General features: G+C 36.7%; 1 protein-coding gene across 4 annotated transcripts in view; it reads right to left on the bottom strand.

Moving 5' to 3' along the window:
- Positions 1 to 18,185, bottom strand: part of LOC134845880 (X-linked retinitis pigmentosa GTPase regulator-like) — a 409,218-nt gene that overhangs the window by 9,119 nt on the left and 381,914 nt on the right. For 3 of the 4 annotated variants that reach the window (XM_063862991.1, XM_063862989.1, XM_063862990.1), the window contains exons 16-18: positions 17,751 to 17,831; positions 11,119 to 11,238; positions 8,615 to 8,629 (exon numbers count right to left, since the gene is read on the bottom strand). In XM_063862991.1, coding sequence (XP_063719061.1) covers positions 8,615 to 8,629; positions 11,119 to 11,238; positions 17,751 to 17,831 — 216 coding nt within the window. The remainder of the gene's footprint in view (positions 1 to 8,614; positions 8,630 to 11,118; positions 11,239 to 17,750; positions 17,832 to 18,185) is intronic. The other variant, XM_063862992.1, reaches the window with a different exon arrangement.

Below are 18,185 nucleotides of genomic sequence, written 5' to 3'. Positions count from 1 at the left end.
AGTCGTCTTACTTTTTGCTACAACCTTATTAGCTCAGGGTGTTGCCGGTGTTCAGTTCGCGGTTTGCTTGATTCCTTCCCCTTAAAACTTGGTTTTAACTTAATAATGTTCATACTAGCTGCCAGCTTGCTGCACCACGCTTTGAATTTTTTCCCCATTTCACAAAAGCGTATCGCAATCGTTCAGAGCCATTCCAGGGTTGAGTTTCAATCCAAGCGCAGTCAACGTCCGTAAAACTTGTCAGTATCAACTTGATTACTTTGTCGGACCGAACCGACATTGTTATTTGGTACGATGCCGTCAAAAACTTTATTGGACAACGAAGTAATAATTTTAAGGCACGAACACCTAATCAACTTTTAAAGTATAAATATAATATTTACGCAATCGTTTAATGTAAACGTGTAGGCACGGAAGATATTCATAGTAAGTTGAAAGAATCAGGTATACTACTTATTAACGAATTAACAGACTTGTTATCTAGAAGGAAGCAGAACTTCATTGCGTTAGGGCAAAATTATGTACAACTGCACCAGAATCCTTGGCTAGAACTGATATCGTTTTTTGATCCTTAGGCGTTATAGCAATAATTTGAAGTACAATATTGCAAAGAAAAATAAGCCTAAACTAGGAAAACGCATGGGGCAAGCTTATGGAAACAGAAAAACTGCTGAGCCGCAACTACGAGTTAGGTAAAATGCTTTTCCAAAGTAGGATATTGTTTCTTGAGTCATATAATTTGTTGATAGTATAGTTAAGGTCTAATTTATTTTTTATCAAAGTGAGAATTGAGTGAGGATAAAATTATTCAAAATGACAGAACAATCTGAATTAAAATATCGACGGTTAATGAATGGTAGAACATCATAAGCAACTAACTTTCCGTAGTCCAGTTGCATAACTGAAAGTTTAGAGTGGCCAATTAGAAAAACGAAAAAGCCATTCAAAAAGCCTTAATTGAATATTGCCAGAGCATTCTCGAAAAAGCATTAGCTAAGAATGATGAACTTGTGATATTAGCCATTAGGGTGGATGAAATTATTACCGGAGTTATTAGCTAGCAAATTAATACCGGAGTTGGCTGTATGGTGGGATAAGATAGGTAAAGTAAGCGATGAAGTAACCGGTAAGGCTCGCGCTCATATGAAACCTAATCCGGCTTCCGAGGTATGCGTCAGTAAAACTAGTGTTTCAAAAGCTTCATCAAAATCGGCAAAAACCGTGAGCAAAGCTCAATGAAATCAAATATCCCAGTGAGCGCCGCAAAGAACTGCTTCTAGCGAAGATGAAGCGAGAAGAATCAGAAAAACATAAAGCAACATTAAGACTGAAACAACAAGATGCCATCATCGAAGAGCAACCGAATCAGATTGCAATGGAATGAAAACAAGAGATCAAATTTAAAATTGATCATCAAGAGCAAGAATATCGATTGGAAATGGAAAAAAAACGACTGAAATGGACCGACTAAACGAAGAAAATCAAATTAAAGTAGCTGAAGCAAAAAATGTCGAAACTGAGTATCACGAAGTCACTGAAATAGATCAGCATCTCGAGCTGTGCTCTTCGGTTGATCGTCGTTCTGAAAGGGTAAACTAATGGGTCGATCACGCACTGGAGAATCAAAAAGACCCCGAGGTAGTTCCATCTTCGAAGTTTGTCACAGGTTTAAATATGGAAAGTGTTACCAATCAAAACAGAAATACATCCATAGCTGGAACTTCTCCGCGGCCATCGTCCCGAATCAGACTCTTGGCTGTGAGCAAAAAAATATACCTCTATCAACCGACCGTTTTGTTCAGCGATGGAAATGGAATCAAGCCCGCTGTATCCACTAATCCTGAGCACGAAACGCTGTCATTGCCTATTTCAAATAATGCTGCACTGTACGAAAACAATAATCGTCGTTTTTTAATCCAGCTGTAACAGTAGCTACCAACACTCCGGTATGCTGTAACTTCTCTGTACCCCATCTTTTGACTTCGATACAACATATGCCCGTCAACAACATTAATAACATTGCTCGAGCTGTTGGAAACTTGCCCACAATCTCCAGTCAATACTCGGGGTACACCCCTCATGACAATTTGTCAGACACCTGCAAAATTAATCTCCGGAAATCCAAATTTGCTACCACATATTGTGTATAGCATGCGGCAGTGAAAAATCCGTTCAGCGGACAGTCTGCCGTTATTAGTTCACCGAACATGCCAAAAATGTCCCAGTGGTTACCCACAGTCACCCAATGTAACACTGGTGTAAAAAGTGATGGTAATGTTGGTGTGTTTCATCCGTAACGCCAATATCACAGCATTAATTCTCGCCCGTATCAAGTGGTGGTACCGTTTACAATGGTTTACTTAATCACGACGCATCAGCTGAAAACACTTACGCATATCAACAGCAACGTTTCACAACTAGTTCTAGCAACACAACGCCTTCGTTGCAACCAGATCCTCAGCCACAAGCCGCGACACTAAATTACTTAGACCAAGCTATGTCAGTCTCAAAGAACGATCCTCTTCCCGAATGGAAACCGGTCCAAAACGATGGCAAACCGCTCCAATGTCACGAAAGTTTCGGCCAGTTTTGCAGTACTGTAGAAGAGTCGATGTGAAGTTAACTTATTTAAAAGCCCTAGTCAATGGAAAACCTAAGTCACAAAAGCATTCTTCCTCTGTATGAGTTCGCATACAGTGGAAGAATGTATGAAGATGCTCTAAAAACTTTAAGAAAGAAAATTTGGCCTGCCACAAAACGTGATCACGGCCCAACTTGATAAGTTGTCCAGCTTATCGCAACTCAAAATGCATAACTCTGAGAACATCATCAGCTTCTCCCTGACCACTTACAGTCTGGTGGCTGTCTTTAGGTCTCTTGACTATTAGGAAGACTTAACAAGCATCTCTGTTAAATCAAGCTCTTGCGAAAAAACCACCAACCATTAAAGAATCGTGGTCCTTTTTTGTTGTGAAGCGTAATTGGTCACGCCCGAACCTCATAGATTCTAACAATTGGTTAAAGAATAAATCAGAGGCTAATGAGCAAATGAAAAAAATGCCTGGAAAGCCCAAGGTCGAAGAGTCATCCAAAACTAAAGCTGTAACGTAAGTATTCGCCTTGACAAGTTCAGTTGAGAAAAAGTTCGAATATTCATCTTGCATCCTCTACAAGGGCAAGTATGTCTTGTGGAAGTGCTCAGTGTTTACGGAGAAAACACCAAAAAAGTAGCAAAATTCTCTGCAGAAAACAAGTTGTGCTTCTCCTGCTTACAAGGGAACAACGCATTCCGGCAGTGTCATCGAGCTAAGAAAAGCACCAAGCCAGGATGCACCAGCACCCATACTAATACGGTGCTGAATGTTTATCATAGTCGGAATCCCGACAAAAATGATAGCCACGCAAGCCGCAACACTAGTCAAACAAGAACTAATGCGGGCCCGAATAAAGCGAACAAAAACGCCCGCCCGAAAGCGCTCCGCAACAAGGTAGTAAAAATACTGTAAACTGTGGAGATAAATCCTCACATGTTCTTGTCCTGAAGTGTGATCTTACCGACGACACTTTGGTGGTAAGCCGTGGTGTCAACCGTGAAATTAAAAGTTCGATAACACAGCGATCGGTGTTAAGTTTCGTATCTTCCGTTGTTGACCCCATAGGTCTCGTACCGCCCTATACAGTAAGAGCGCAATTTTTGTTGAAAGAAATCTGGCGCACTCACGGCCAACAATGGGATGATACAAGTCTATTGAAAAACGGCGAGTGGCCTTTCAAGCCGAGCATAGAAGTACTTGAAAAGATCCGTCTGGCTGGTCCCGTGTGGGAACTTAATGAGGACTTAGAGCAGGCCTCTACTTTTAAAACGTTCTTCAAAAACAACCCATTTTATTTGCATGGGCAGAAGTCACCTGCTTTCGTAGACTCCAGCGAGTGCTTGCCTTCATGCTCAGACTGAGTCCAAAATACCGACATTACCGCTTTAAAGTCAAGCGATCTGGTTGCACTAGAAACCGCCAGTCAACGACTTTTGTTGCTTTTCCAAAAAGAAGCATTTGAGGCGGAAAACTTACTCCTGTCCAGCAAAAAAACCGTCAAAATGTCTAGCCGTATCGCTCACTATGCACTATTTATTGGTCTTGCATGCCTTATTTGTTCAACAGGTTGAATTCGCTACCTATTAAAAACTGAACATGACACAGAACACCCAATCATCCTTGATGAAAGACTTACTCTCGTGAAATTGATTGTAAGTGATATTCAGTATCGTTATAAGCACCAGTTTTAACACTATCTGCCATCTGTAATTCACTTAGCGTTTGCAATCTTCAACCTTCGCTTGTTGTTAAAGTCCAATGAAACCCACTGCATTACATGTAGGAAGCGCAAAGCCAAAACTATCACACCTATGATGGCAGAGCTTCCAGTTGAGAGTCTTGGTTACCGCCAACCTCCCTTCACAAATTGTGGGTTTGATTATTTTGGATCTTTTTACGTCTCAATCAGGAGGAGTTCTGAGAAGCCATGGTGCTTCCTTTTCACATGTATGCACACAAGGGCTATACATATTGAGATTGTCTCATCCATTGACACGAGTTCATGTGTAATGGGAATCGAAAGATTCGTTGCCCGTCGCGGCACTCCATCAGTCATTTGGTCCGATAACGGCACCAACTTTGTGAAAGCCGAAAAAAAACTCCTGAATTGCATTCAGTCGTGGAACGCACAAGCACCCGCAGAGATAGCGAGAAAGGATATTATATGGAAGCTTAACTCACCGGCAGCCCCGCATCACGGTGGTTCATTGGAACGTCTCGTTCGGTGTTGTAAAAAGGTATTCAATGCATTAATAGGAAATGGAAAACTCACTACCGAAAATCTTGAAATAACTGTCTCGTAGAAAAATGACCGTACGCTCGCCCTATAACATCAGTAAGTGCAAGTCCCGATATCTTTGAGGTGTTAACTACTAATCACTTTTTAGGCCGAAATGGTACTAGCTTTTTTTCTCTCTTTCCAGGAGCACTTCGACCATCAAAAGCAATATTTATAAGCGCAAAGCTACGCCAACGCAATTTGGAGTCGTTGGCCTCGAGATTGTGCCAACCCTGAAAAACACAGCAAGTGGCACTCCGATAGTGACGCTATTTTAAAAACAGGGGATTTAGATTGGATTGTTGACGAAATCAGCCCTCAATTACGGGAAAGACAATATAACCCGATCCGCCGTAGTCATGACCCGTTCCGGGGAACTAACGCGACCGGTCGTACAACTCGCACCCGTTTTCTCTCCTTTGGGGTCAGAGGATGATCCCGCTTAAAGTAATGACGTCATATGACGCGAACGTTGAGAAGCTAAAATGAGATTTTCCAAGCCAAACAAAAGGCCTTGAAATTACTGGTCTGTTCGATTAAGGTCAGTTTGCCATCAAAAAAATTAGATTTTTGAGATGATTGAGAACAAGTTTGAATTCATGTCAACCGGAAAATGATTTTTTTTCAGATGATATTTATTTCATGTTAATCTGTTTAAAATTGCCAATATATTTACAGATGTTGAAGCAGGTTTTTTAGACCGAGTCTTATAGGATACGAGAGTGCATCACAGCACTGCTTTTTTAAATAAATAATTATTTTCGTTTCATTTGATGAATTAACGATCCAACAATTGTTAACTTATTGCTATTCGATGTCAAAGCAAATTCTAGCAAAAAGCTGTAAAAATGCCCAAAAAAGGCACCAATATTTGTGATTTAAGTTGGAAAAAAAGAAAGTTCGTACTTATACACTTTGCTTCGCAAGTGTAAAAAGATCTTGAGTGTAACGCTCCTCCGGTGCTTTTCATAAAAACCACTTATAATGGAAAAAATATATGCTTCCTTAGGGTGTACTCTGACAGCATTCATTTACATATTGGTAATTTCAAAGTATTTAATTAAGTTTTTTCTTCCATTCAAACTTTGAAACTTAGCCAACTTACAGTGGGAAAAAACTAATGAACGCAAGTAACAAAAAACACTGTCTTTTAATGAAAAAATCTCAACTTTCGAATTTCAAAGAAAAAAATAGACACCCTTTAAGCTCTTTGAATTTCTAGAACAACTTATGATTGCCCCTTTTCTGATAACAAAAACCCAACTTGAGAAAACTGGATCAATCAGTAAAGTTTTTATTCCGTCGGGAAATCTTGAAAATGAATTCCTTTCGAAACGTGTTTTTGCACTCACATTTTTTGGAGAAGAGTTTTACGTCACTTTCAGCAGATGAATTTCGATTGAACTCAAAAAGTGCAAACATACCTAAGTGCATTGATAAATGCATCAATATGTACGTCTGTAGTTATTGGAGACTTTTATGCTCAATTAAAGACAAAAAACCCCCAAAAAATCATTTAGACCTATACAAAAGTCTTCACTACGTTCATTACTCTTAAAATGAAATCCTCTGCCAAAGAGATTCGAATAATCAAAATCGCACTTCTTCGAAAACTTTGTATTGAAAGAAAATTTAGCGTAAAAAGTTTTATTTGTTTTTGAATACCTCTTTTCAAAAAATCTTACATTTCCATGCACGTTATCAAGTGGTGCAGCAAGTGTTGAGCTACAACAGATGTTAAGTTTAGTTGCGAATCTACTCCAAAAAAATGAATCCTCAATTCGTGCTAGTCTTATAAATGTCCACAGAAAAAAATGTATAAACTGTCCTTTGTCAAAATTTCGAAAGTTTTAAGATTTGAGCCTTAACATATTTCCACTGAATGACGTAACGCAAAGCCGACATCTCTTAGCGCCTTAAAAAAGCAAAACATTCTTTCCTCTTTTATAATTAGTTGCGATTTCTCCATAAAAACATAAGCAACAGACCGTTGGAAAAAAGTCAAAGAACGCAAGGAAAAAAATCGAATTCCAAGCAAAAAATATATGACCCTAAAACTCTTTGAGTCTCAAGAGCAAGTTATGATTTAGCACTTTGTTGATAAAATTAACACAAGTTGAGAAAACTGGATTATTAGGAAAAGTTTTTAATCAGCTCTGAAAACGAAAATTAACTTCCCTTTTCAAAACTAGAAATCGATCACTTTGTTGTTTCGCGCCATTTCAGCCTTTAAAATTAGCGAATGCATTCTTCATGCCTTCTAGCAAATTAACTCAAAAAAGCATATAGACTTTAAGGCATCCATGAGTGCATTTATAAGTAAGACTGCGCTTCTTCTGTTTTCGAAGCATTTTTCCTGGAAAAAAAATATCATCACAATCTTTATAAATGTCTGAACTACGTTCATCGACTCTTAATTACTTAATTGAATGAAAAATAAAAAAGGAAGACCAATTAGCTTTTTATGGTGCTACGGTTGGCAAGGTGTTTGGGCATCTAGTTGCAAGATATGACTTTTTACAGCAACTTTAAAAGTTTTTCTGACAAAATAGAATTTAATTAAACAAACTTAAAAAAATTGAATAGAAAAAATTTAACCAAGGTTTTGTTAAATGTTACTTGAATTGGGTAAGCTCTTAGGGGAGTTAAATAATTCGTTTTCGATCCTCTCGAAAAAGAAAGTATCTGTTTGCTTTTGATTTAATGTTCTGTACTTTGTTAGCAGAAACAAATTATTTCTTTGCAAAAAAATGTGCTCACATTAGGAATTAGTTTGGGACGTTTGAAACGTAAGTTAAGCCACGGTAGAAATCAAACATTCACTCTTTTTACCTTTCGATTCATCGGCTAGAAAGAATTCAGAAAAAAGTTATCAAACTATTTTGGTGAAATTGAAAGTCAAGCTGAAACTGAAACTCAAACGCACCTTACTGTCTTTGCCCTTGTCCTTCTTGAAAGACATTGGAAATCCGTAAACTTTTTACAGCAATTTTAAAAGTTTTTCTGACAAAATAGAACTTAATTAAACAAACTTAAAAAAAATGAATAGAAAAAATTTAACCAAGGTTTTGCTAAACGTTACTTGAATTGGGTAAGCTCTTAGGGGAGTTTAATAATTCTTTTTCGATCCTCTCTTCATTTAGATGTCATTGATAATGACATTTGCCTAAAGTATCTGTTTGCTTTTGATTTAATGTTGTGTACTTTGTTAGAAGAAATAAATTATTTCTTTGCAAAAAAAATGTGCTCACATTAGGAATTAGTTTGGGACGTTTACCTTTCGATTCATCGGCTAGAAAGAATTCAGAAAAATCTTATCAAACTATTTTGGTGAAATTGAAAGTCAAGTAGTGAAACTGAAACTCAAACGCATCTTACTGTCTTTGCCCTTGTCCTTCTTGAAAGACATTGGAAATCCGTAAACTTTTTACAGCAACTTTGAAAGTTTTTCTGACAAAATAGAATTTAATTAAACAAACTTAAAAAAATTGAATAGAAAAAATTTAACCAAGGTTTTGTTAAATGTTACTTGAATTGGGTAAGCTCTTAGGGGAGTTAAATAATTCGTTTTCGATCCTCTCGAAAAAGAAAGTATCTGTTTGCTTTTGATTTAATGTTCTGTACTTTGTTAGCAGAAATAAATTATTTCTTTGCAAAAAAATGTGCTCACATTAGGAATTAGTTTGGGACGTTTGAAACGTAAGTTAAGCCACGGTAGAAATCAAACATTCACTCTTTTTACCTTTCGATTCATCGGCTAGAAAGAATTCAGAAAAAAGTTATCAAACTATTTTGGTGAAATTGAAAGTCAAGCTGAAACTGAAACTCAAACGCACCTTACTGTCTTTGCCCTTGTCCTTCTTGAAAGACATTGGAAATCCGTAAACTTTTTACAGCAATTTTAAAAGTTTTTCTGACAAAATAGAACTTAATTAAACAAACTTAAAAAAAATGAATAGAAAAAATTTAACCAAGGTTTTGCTAAACGTTACTTGAATTGGGTAAGCTCTTAGGGGAGTTTAATAATTATTTTTCGATCCTCTCTTCATTTAAATGTCATTGATAATGACATTTGCCTAAAGTATCTGTTTGCTTTTGATTTAATGTTGTGTACTTTGTTAGAAGAAATAAATTATTTCTTTGCAAAAAAAATGTGCTCACATTAGGAATTAGTTTGGGACGTTTGAAACATAAGTTAAGCCACGGTAGAAATCACACATTCAATCTTTTTACCTTTCGATTCATCGGCTAGAAAGAATTCAGAAAAATCTTATCAAACTATTTTGGTGAAATTGAAAGTCAAGTAGTGAAACTGAAACTCAAACGCATCTTACTGTCTTTGCCCTTGTCCTTCTTGAAAGACATTGGAAATCCGTAAACTTTTTACAGCAACTTTAAAAGTTTTTCTGACAAAATAGAATTTAATTAAACAAACTTAAAAAAATTGAATAGAAAAAATTTAACCAAGGTTTTGTTAAATGTTACTTGAATTGGGTAAGCTCTTAGGGGAGTTAAATAATTCGTTTTCGATCCTCTCGAAAAAGAAAGAATCTGTTTGCTTTTGATTTAATGTTCTGTACTTTGTTAGCAGAAATAAATTATTTCTTTGCAAAAAAATGTGCTCACATTAGGAATTAGTTTGGGACGTTTGAAACGTAAGTTAAGCCACGGTAGAAATCAAACATTCACTCTTTTTACCTTTCGATTCATCGGCTAGAAAGAATTCAGAAAAAAGTTATCAAACTATTTTGGTGAAATTGAAAGTCAAGCTGAAACTGAAACTCAAACGCACCTTACTGTCTTTGCCCTTGTCCTTCTTGAAAGACATTGGAAATCCGTAAACTTTTTACAGCAATTTTAAAAGTTTTTCTGACAAAATAGAACTTAATTAAACAAACTTAAAAAAAATGAATAGAAAAAATTTAACCAAGGTTTTGCTAAACGTTACTTGAATTGGGTAAGCTCTTAGGGGAGTTTAATAATTATTTTTCGATCCTCTCTTCATTTAAATGTCATTGATAATGACATTTGCCTAAAGTATCTGTTTGCTTTTGATTTAATGTTGTGTACTTTGTTAGAAGAAATAAATTATTTCTTTGCAAAAAAAATGTGCTCACATTAGGAATTAGTTTGGGACGTTTGAAACATAAGTTAAGCCACGGTAGAAATCACACATTCAATCTTTTTACCTTTCGATTCATCGGCTAGAAAGAATTCAGAAAAATCTTATCAAACTATTTTGGTGAAATTGAAAGTCAAGTAGTGAAACTGAAACTCAAACGCATCTTACTGTCTTTGCCCTTGTCCTTCTTGAAAGACATTGGAAATCCGTAAACTTTTTACAGCAACTTTAAAAGTTTTTCTGACAAAATAGAATTTAATTAAACAAACTTAAAAAAATTGAATAGAAAAAATTTAACCAAGGTTTTGTTAAATGTTACTTGAATTGGGTAAGCTCTTAGGGGAGTTAAATAATTCGTTTTCGATCCTCTCGAAAAAGAAAGAATCTGTTTGCTTTTGATTTAATGTTCTGTACTTTGTTAGCAGAAATAAATTATTTCTTTGCAAAAAAATGTGCTCACATTAGGAATTAGTTTGGGACGTTTGAAACGTAAGTTAAGCCACGGTAGAAATCAAACATTCACTCTTTTTACCTTTCGATTCATCGGCTAGAAAGAATTCAGAAAAAAGTTATCAAACTATTTTGGTGAAATTGAAAGTCAAGCTGAAACTGAAACTCAAACGCACCTTACTGTCTTTGCCCTTGTCCTTCTTGAAAGACATTGGAAAGCCGTAAACTTTTTACAGCAATTTTAAAAGTTTTTCTGACAAAATAGAACTTAATTAAACAAACTTAAAAAAAATGAATAGAAAAAATTTAACCAAGGTTTTGCTAAACGTTACTTGAATTGGGTAAGCTCTTAGGGGAGTTTAATAATTCTTTTTCGATCCTCTCTTCATTGAAATGTCATTGATAATGACATTTGCCTAAAGTATCTGTTTGCTTTTGATTTAATGTTGTGTACTTTGTTAGAAGAAATAAATTATTTCTTTGCAAAAAAAATGTGCTCACATTAGGAATTAGTTTGGGACGTTTGAAACATAAGTTAAGCCACGGTAGAAATCACACATTCAATCTTTTTACCTTTCGATTCATCGGCTAGAAAGAATTCAGAAAAATCTTATCAAACTATTTTGGTGAAATTGAAAGTCAAGTAGTGAAACTGAAACTCAAACGCATCTTACTGTCTTTGCCCTTGTCCTTCTTGGACTGAGAATCAGCCTCATCTTCATCCTCCTTTTCATCTTTGTCTTTCTTCTTTTTGTCTTTCTTGTCCTTGTCGTCTTTTTTCTTCTTCTGTTTATCTTAAAACATGGACATATAGAATGTGGGTAAAAACATGCACAAAGATATTTTGACACTATCGCAAGCACAAGCAATAACATCACATTAACGCTAGCGGAAACCAATTACTTCTGCCCTTTCACAGATCATTTTCAATTATGACTAAAACGATGTGAAAATTTCAAAATTTGAAGAGAAAAAAATGAAACACATAGGCCAAGTGGAGCTTCGCACCACTAGCGATACAACACAATCATTAAAAATGTCAAAAAACGAAAAATATGGAAAAAAACTAGATAAACCAAAATGAAGGACACCTAGGGCCCAGCTAAAGCTGAAGGCATGTGTCTGACTTTATGAATTTATTCATATTGATGCGGGACGAAATTCGTAATTTCAGAAATTAGACTTCACCCAAAACCTTAGTTGTTTTTTTTTTAAGTAAAATAAGTGAGAAGAGTGAAAATTTTTGAGATTGTGGAATTTTCCCATAGACATAACAATTCTCGTACAAAAAATTAAGGAGTAACATAGAAGAAACTGTTGTAAAACTAAGCTTCCAACAACCTGTTGTGTCGATTAAATCTATGATAGCAGATTTGACAGGCTAGTTATCGAGACAATTGCAAGAAACGGTCAACAAATCATAAAGTTGACATTTCCGAACATCATAGCTATTTATTACAAAAAATTTGGACAAAGCTGTTTATGCAGAAGAGATTCGCCCAAACTTTAACTCCGATTGAACCTGAAAAACCGGAAAAATTAAAGATTCAAAAAACGGTCAAAACAATCAAGAACTTCACAATTACGAGGGCCATAATTTTATGAGTAAAAAAGTTTGGGTGCACTCGCTAATGGGGGGGGGGTCTTGCAAGTCCATTCTATTCATTGGAACGAATATATCACATTTGGTGGGTTAATTTTTGAGAAAACGAGAAAAAAAATATCGGTCAAATATTCCCCCAAAGGTTTTTTCAAAGGCTGTAGACAAAAAGGTAAAGCAACAAGAGAACAGTGGAGTATGCAGACACACAAGAGTTAAGGCACTCTTTCTATTAACACACCCTTATTCAAAAAAATCGGTAGAAGGGTTTTGCAAAAAGGGATCAAATTTTTGCGAAGCGTTTCAAATAAAAAAAAAATGAGCAACCCATCCCATACAATTTCATGAAACCTGTATTTATAAAACAGGAACTCTAGGCAAACATGCCAAGCAAAAATATTGAAATTAAAATTAGCAACTCAACAATATTTACGAAGCGGAAACAAGGTCGACAATCTTTGAGCAGGCACCAGTTGACCCGGAAAAAAACAGTGTTGTACTTCAACTAGCCCACTGAAACTGTCCTGTAGTAACTAGTACCCATCCAGTAGTTGAAATTGAATTTTCGTGGATTTGAGCATCTCAGCTGCCTTGTGATTATTTAGTGTAACAAAGCCGAAAATGCCTGAGCATAAACCCTTCAAGACGAAAAAAATATATTCAAATTAATTTCAGAACACACACATGCACACAAAATTTTTTTCGAACTTCAAATGACGCTAAATGAAACTAGTAATTCCATGTAAAAACCGAAACCAATTAAACGAGAAAAAAAAACGAACATTTAATAAATCGAGTTGGTAATATTACAACCAATGTAAAATTAAATTTCGATTCGACCGGATCTTTGAAATGTTGAAAATCTCAGGGCATCTACAATGGAAATAGTTTACAGCAAAAAAAAAAACGACTGAGATGTGGCAACTAAGACGACAAAACATAAGCTGACAAATATTAGACCGACAATTTAATTTGAAACGGAAAATTTCCTTTTGAAAGAAAAAACAGGTCCTGGTCAGGTTCGAGGTCCCAGGCATATTCGTTACCTACAGACTATAAGATGGCAAGACAGCCTAGACGTTTGAATTCATTATGAGCCGAATTACAAGTTATTTACTTGATTTTGTTAAATTAGTTGTTAGCCCAAAGAAAAAGGTCTACATTCTATTTTATTAACGCTTACTCATCGCAATAATTTTCAGATTTTTGAATAACTAACCCGCACGCCCTGTGTAAAACACAAAAAGATGTGATTCTCGTCTAAATAAGTCATAAGAATAGATAGTTTCTCGATTCAGGTTGTAAACACTTATGAGCCAATTATTTCACCGGTTACACAGCAGAGCAAAAGATATCGCAAGTAATTACCCCCAAATTGGCAAAAAATAATTTTTGCACATGCAAGAACACGTCAAAAAGCAGCTATATAAAGACCATTCATTACAATTAGAAATAAGCCTCGAATTAGTAAAAAAAAAATCTGCTACCTCTGAGATTTGTACCTGCGACCTAGAGATTAAGAGTCTCACTCTCTAACCGCTCAGCCACGGAATCTTACTAACAATCAAACTACTACTCCTTATCATAATCAAACACTAGCCACAAATAACATAAATAAATCAGAGAAGTAATGCTATGTAATTTCCAATGCTACAAAAAAATTTATATATAAGTGAACACGATTATTTGCGAGTTACGTTAAAAAAAATAGGATCGTAACAAAACACAATGCTGACGCAAGTGTAAAGATCTGCTTAGCAATACAAACTTAACAAAATTGGTATTTTTCAGTTGATACAAAATATCTCGATAATTAACTTGAAAAAAAAAACGAATCTATCATACACAGATATCTAATGCAAGAAAATGCAATTGTAAGTAGAAGAATGAATAAGAGACAGATGTGGCCGCGCTCAACTCAAAACCCGAAAACGTCTCAACAAACGATGTCAAAAATATAATTCATTAAATTAATTCGGGAAACGGCATACAGAGCAGAATTAGTCGATATACGTATAAAAATCGTTTTGCAAAACCGACACATCCATGGCTAGAACGTGTTAAAAGTACCAGTGTTTTGTGATACACGACCAGACAGGGTCATTTTTCTATGGGTTATGGTTAATTTTAGTTAAATACACATTGTGATTCTGGTCAAAAAACAGTTTTTTATAGGTCTCGAGACTACGCCGAACCGGTCTGCTCAACTTTTAGGCTTTGTTCTAGACCGTTGGCCAACCTGTCATAATTTTGTTCAATTTACTCGCTTTTATATTCTCGCTTATGAAAAGTTATTTTGTAGGTGAGGAAGGGCGCGAGTTTTACTGCCAGAAAGGTAGTGTCAACAGTCAATTTTTTTATAAGAGGGGATCGGGCTACTCCGTCTTTTCCGAAGTTAAGTGTTCTAATGCGGGCTAACGAATAGTAACCTCGGCGGTTGGCTAAATTACCACTTTCCACACTAAATTAACAGTCTTGAGTTTCCGTTTCGGAGAAGAGTGCCACTTAACTCGCTTATTGAGACCTGGCATAAAGTCAGCAAGCCATTGTGGCCATATTGCATTTGTATATGCCTGCGCACGCACAAACAACCTACTATGGTTGAACTCCTCTTCGAATCTCAGGGAAGGAAATGTCGCACATGGCTGCCTAAGCAGGAAATAGTTAGGCGTAAAAGCCTCCAAACTATCTAGGTGGCGCACTAGGTCGATTGTATTTCCACTTTATGCATTTATCCCATTCCAACAGCTTCTCGACGCCCAACAAATTTGCGCCATTAACCGACCAGATGACAGACAGAGTTCCTCGGCGGGCGATGAACCTCTCAATACCCATGACGCACAAATTATTATCCCTAGAAAATAGAATGTACAGTTTCCATATGCCACACTCTTATCGTCATGCAATTTAAGAGAAATCCCCGCCGCTTCTGAGCTCATACGGACAGATACATAAAATGGACCAAAATAGTCATTTCCGCAGTACCCAAAAGCTGGTTTTCGGTTTCTTTAACGTTCTAGAGAGAGATCCGCCATCATGGGGTAGACACATTTAGCTTTGCACTTTCGACTTCACGAAGGATTGATCTGGTTCAAGATGGCGAATCAAACTTAAATGACGGCACTCATATAAGGACTGACTATGATACGTGAGATGAAAAGAAAACGAAAAGTTTAACCAGATGGTGACGACCATCTAGTATCACAGGATGTTTCGCTTCGAAACTGGTTACAAAAAGACGCCGAATGCAATCAGTTGAGCGTAAAGACCATTTGTTCCTATGAATGGCGAATATACGGCTATGCGACTCGACCTCTTTACGGATTTGTCGCTGTCGAGCATTTGGATTTCTGCCAGGAAAAATTAATTTGAAGGAGCTGAAGAGTCGATTTCAAATCTATCAGACGAAAAGGCGCGTATCTAGGGATTAACCTTACTCAAAGCTGCTATGCTCAAGAGCTGAACGTTTCCTAGTTGAAGATACGTTTATAGGCTCTCACATCTGATTTCCTATTAGGCTGGGAGACTCCAACAACATCGACAGTTGATTCTTTAATTCGTATTTACAAGATTTACACATGGCCAGACAAAATTTTCAAGAAAATCGGTTCCCTGACCCAACAGTTTTTACAAAGCGCTGCGGCTGCAATCCCATATGTACTTGTGTCTGATTATTAACACCGGTTGCTACGTGGTAGTCCTCATCAACAGTTGTTGCTTCTAAGATCTCGCCAACTCTATTGGCTACCAAGACAGGCTCCTTTTCAACTGTGCGAAAAAAATGCGGTTTTTTGCCTTACCGGTGACCCGAGTTTTCAAGTAAGTAAGCTTTCTATCGTGGGTCAAGTGTACGGAATCCATTACGCTTCTCAACTGCCCCAACCACTCGTGCCATGCTGAAGGATCGCCACTAAAGCGGACAATTTTCCTTCAGGTATTGTGTAATTCCTATTCATGGAAAAAACGGCGTCTAAGCATTCACGAGTTACATGCTTCGATGGCGAAAAAGACAGGTCAGTGCAGTCTCCTGAAATTGCGCAGACTGGATTTTGAGTAGGCTGCTGAAAGCCAGACGAATGTTGTGGCATATTTTGAGGTGCAGTATAGTATACAGCGCCACCGCTAGTGAAGGGCGTGAAAGCATTCATGTTTACCGGCACGGCACTTTGCATCATATATTTTTGTTAGTGTTATCAAAAAATGATTAAAAGCAGTAACCCAGAAGCAGTCACCCAAACAAAATAAGACGGCTGAGTGCTTGAAAGACCATGAGAAGGAAACGTCTGGCTATTCATGTTAACAGAAAGTGAAGCACCCAAATGAACTGCGTAGTTTGAAGCAGCAGCTGATTTTACGCTCATCGATGGTCGAATAAAGATATACTTTGAGAAAAGTCAATAATAAATACATTACTGGAGCTGGACGGATCGGAAGACAATGGAACATTTTGCATACTTGACTGCTCAAACGCTAGAGAATGAGGAGTTACCGACGAACTACTTTGCACAGGAACAAAAACGCTAGGTGTTGCTGTTGGCATTCCGAAGAATGGTACGCCATCTTGAGATGCGTTGCAAACCATGCCCGCAAAATTTGGATCAATTGAACTAACCACAACGGAAGTATAGCTTGGGTTTATTAGGGTTACATTTGCAATATCTGCTGCTGTATTGTCAACCCAAGCAGTGGTACAATTGATTCTGTTTGAGAGCTGATTGAATGATTCTGTGTAACGAGTTCTAAACCCAAAGTTGTTCCGATTTCATAACAATTATTGCTAATCGCAAGAATAAAGATACTGTAACTTGATAAAAAGTCAGCCTGGGTAAATTTTCCTTTCCATATTAACATGAAATGCTTTGTACCCTACGGTTAACACATGGGCGAATCTTCGTTAACACTAGCGAGAACACGACAAACAGTAGCTCTATAGAGTACAATGAGAAAAATTAGAAATAAGCCTCGAATTAATAAAAATTCGGCTAAGTCTAAGATTCCAATCTGCTACCTAGAGATAAAGAGTCTCATATACTAACCACTTAGCTACGGTCGCTCAATAAGCATCAAACACTAACCAAAAAAAGCAGAGAACAGATGCTATGCAATTTCCAATGTCACAGTGAAATTTCCAAATAAGTGAACACTTTTAATTAACACTTTTATTTGCGAGTTAGGTTAGAAAAAAAGAAGGTTCTTACTGATGCACTATCGCTCGCAAGCTTGAAGTGTAAAAACGAGCCAACCCTGGGTAAAACCGCAAAAAAATCAAATGAAGCGCCATTAAGTTGCCTGATATACCTTGAAATTTGCATTAAGTTACCCTGCTACAGTGAAATTTCCCAATTAGCGAACACTTTTAATGAACACTTTTATTTGCGAGTTAGGTTGGAAAAAAGAAGGTTCGTACTGATACACTATCGCTCGCAAGCTTGATAGTGTAAAAACGAGCCAACCCTGGGTAAAACAGCAAAAAAAATTGAATGAAGCGCCATTAGGTTGCCTGGTATACCTTGAAATTTGTATTAAATAACCCATGTTCTGTAAAAACATGATGTAACTCAATCATTCAGAGCGCATAAATTGCTTGTCAAAAAAATTGTACAGAAAAAAGCAGCGCGGTTTTGTTATTACGATTTTCTGGCGGAAGAAATCGTCAAGACAAAGCTATTTACTCAATTCGTAGCAACGAAGGAAATAAAAATTTACCTTTTCCCTTATCTTCATCTTCCGCCCATGAATCCTCTGCCAGGTCCAGATCCCCTTCAGTCCAAGATGACACCTTGTCCCCTGCAACGACAACAACTATACACTGTTTTCAATAGAACGTTTCATTCCACACAGGCGAGTAAAAAATATATGAATTAAAAACATAGCCAACTAACAGTTGGAAAAGAGTAATGAACGCAAAGTAACTAAAAAAAACTGACGAGTTTTTTCAAGATCCTTCAACTTTTGAATTTCGAAGAAAAAAATAGATGGCCTTAAAGCTCTTTGAATTTGTAGAACACTTAAGGATGGAGACTTTTTTGTTAAAATTAACCCAATTTGAGAAAACTGGATCGATCAAGTAAAATGTTGATTTCGCTGGGAAATCTGAAAACTAAATTCCACTTTCAATACTAGAAGTCGATTAAGATGTTC

Source organism: Symsagittifera roscoffensis, chromosome 5 (assembly GCF_963678635.1).
Source record: "Symsagittifera roscoffensis chromosome 5, txSymRosc1.1, whole genome shotgun sequence".
NCBI lineage: Eukaryota > Metazoa > Xenacoelomorpha > Acoela > Convolutidae > Symsagittifera > Symsagittifera roscoffensis.
Note: the sequence above shows the minus strand (reverse complement) of the source record. Positions and strands in the feature narration are given on the sequence as shown.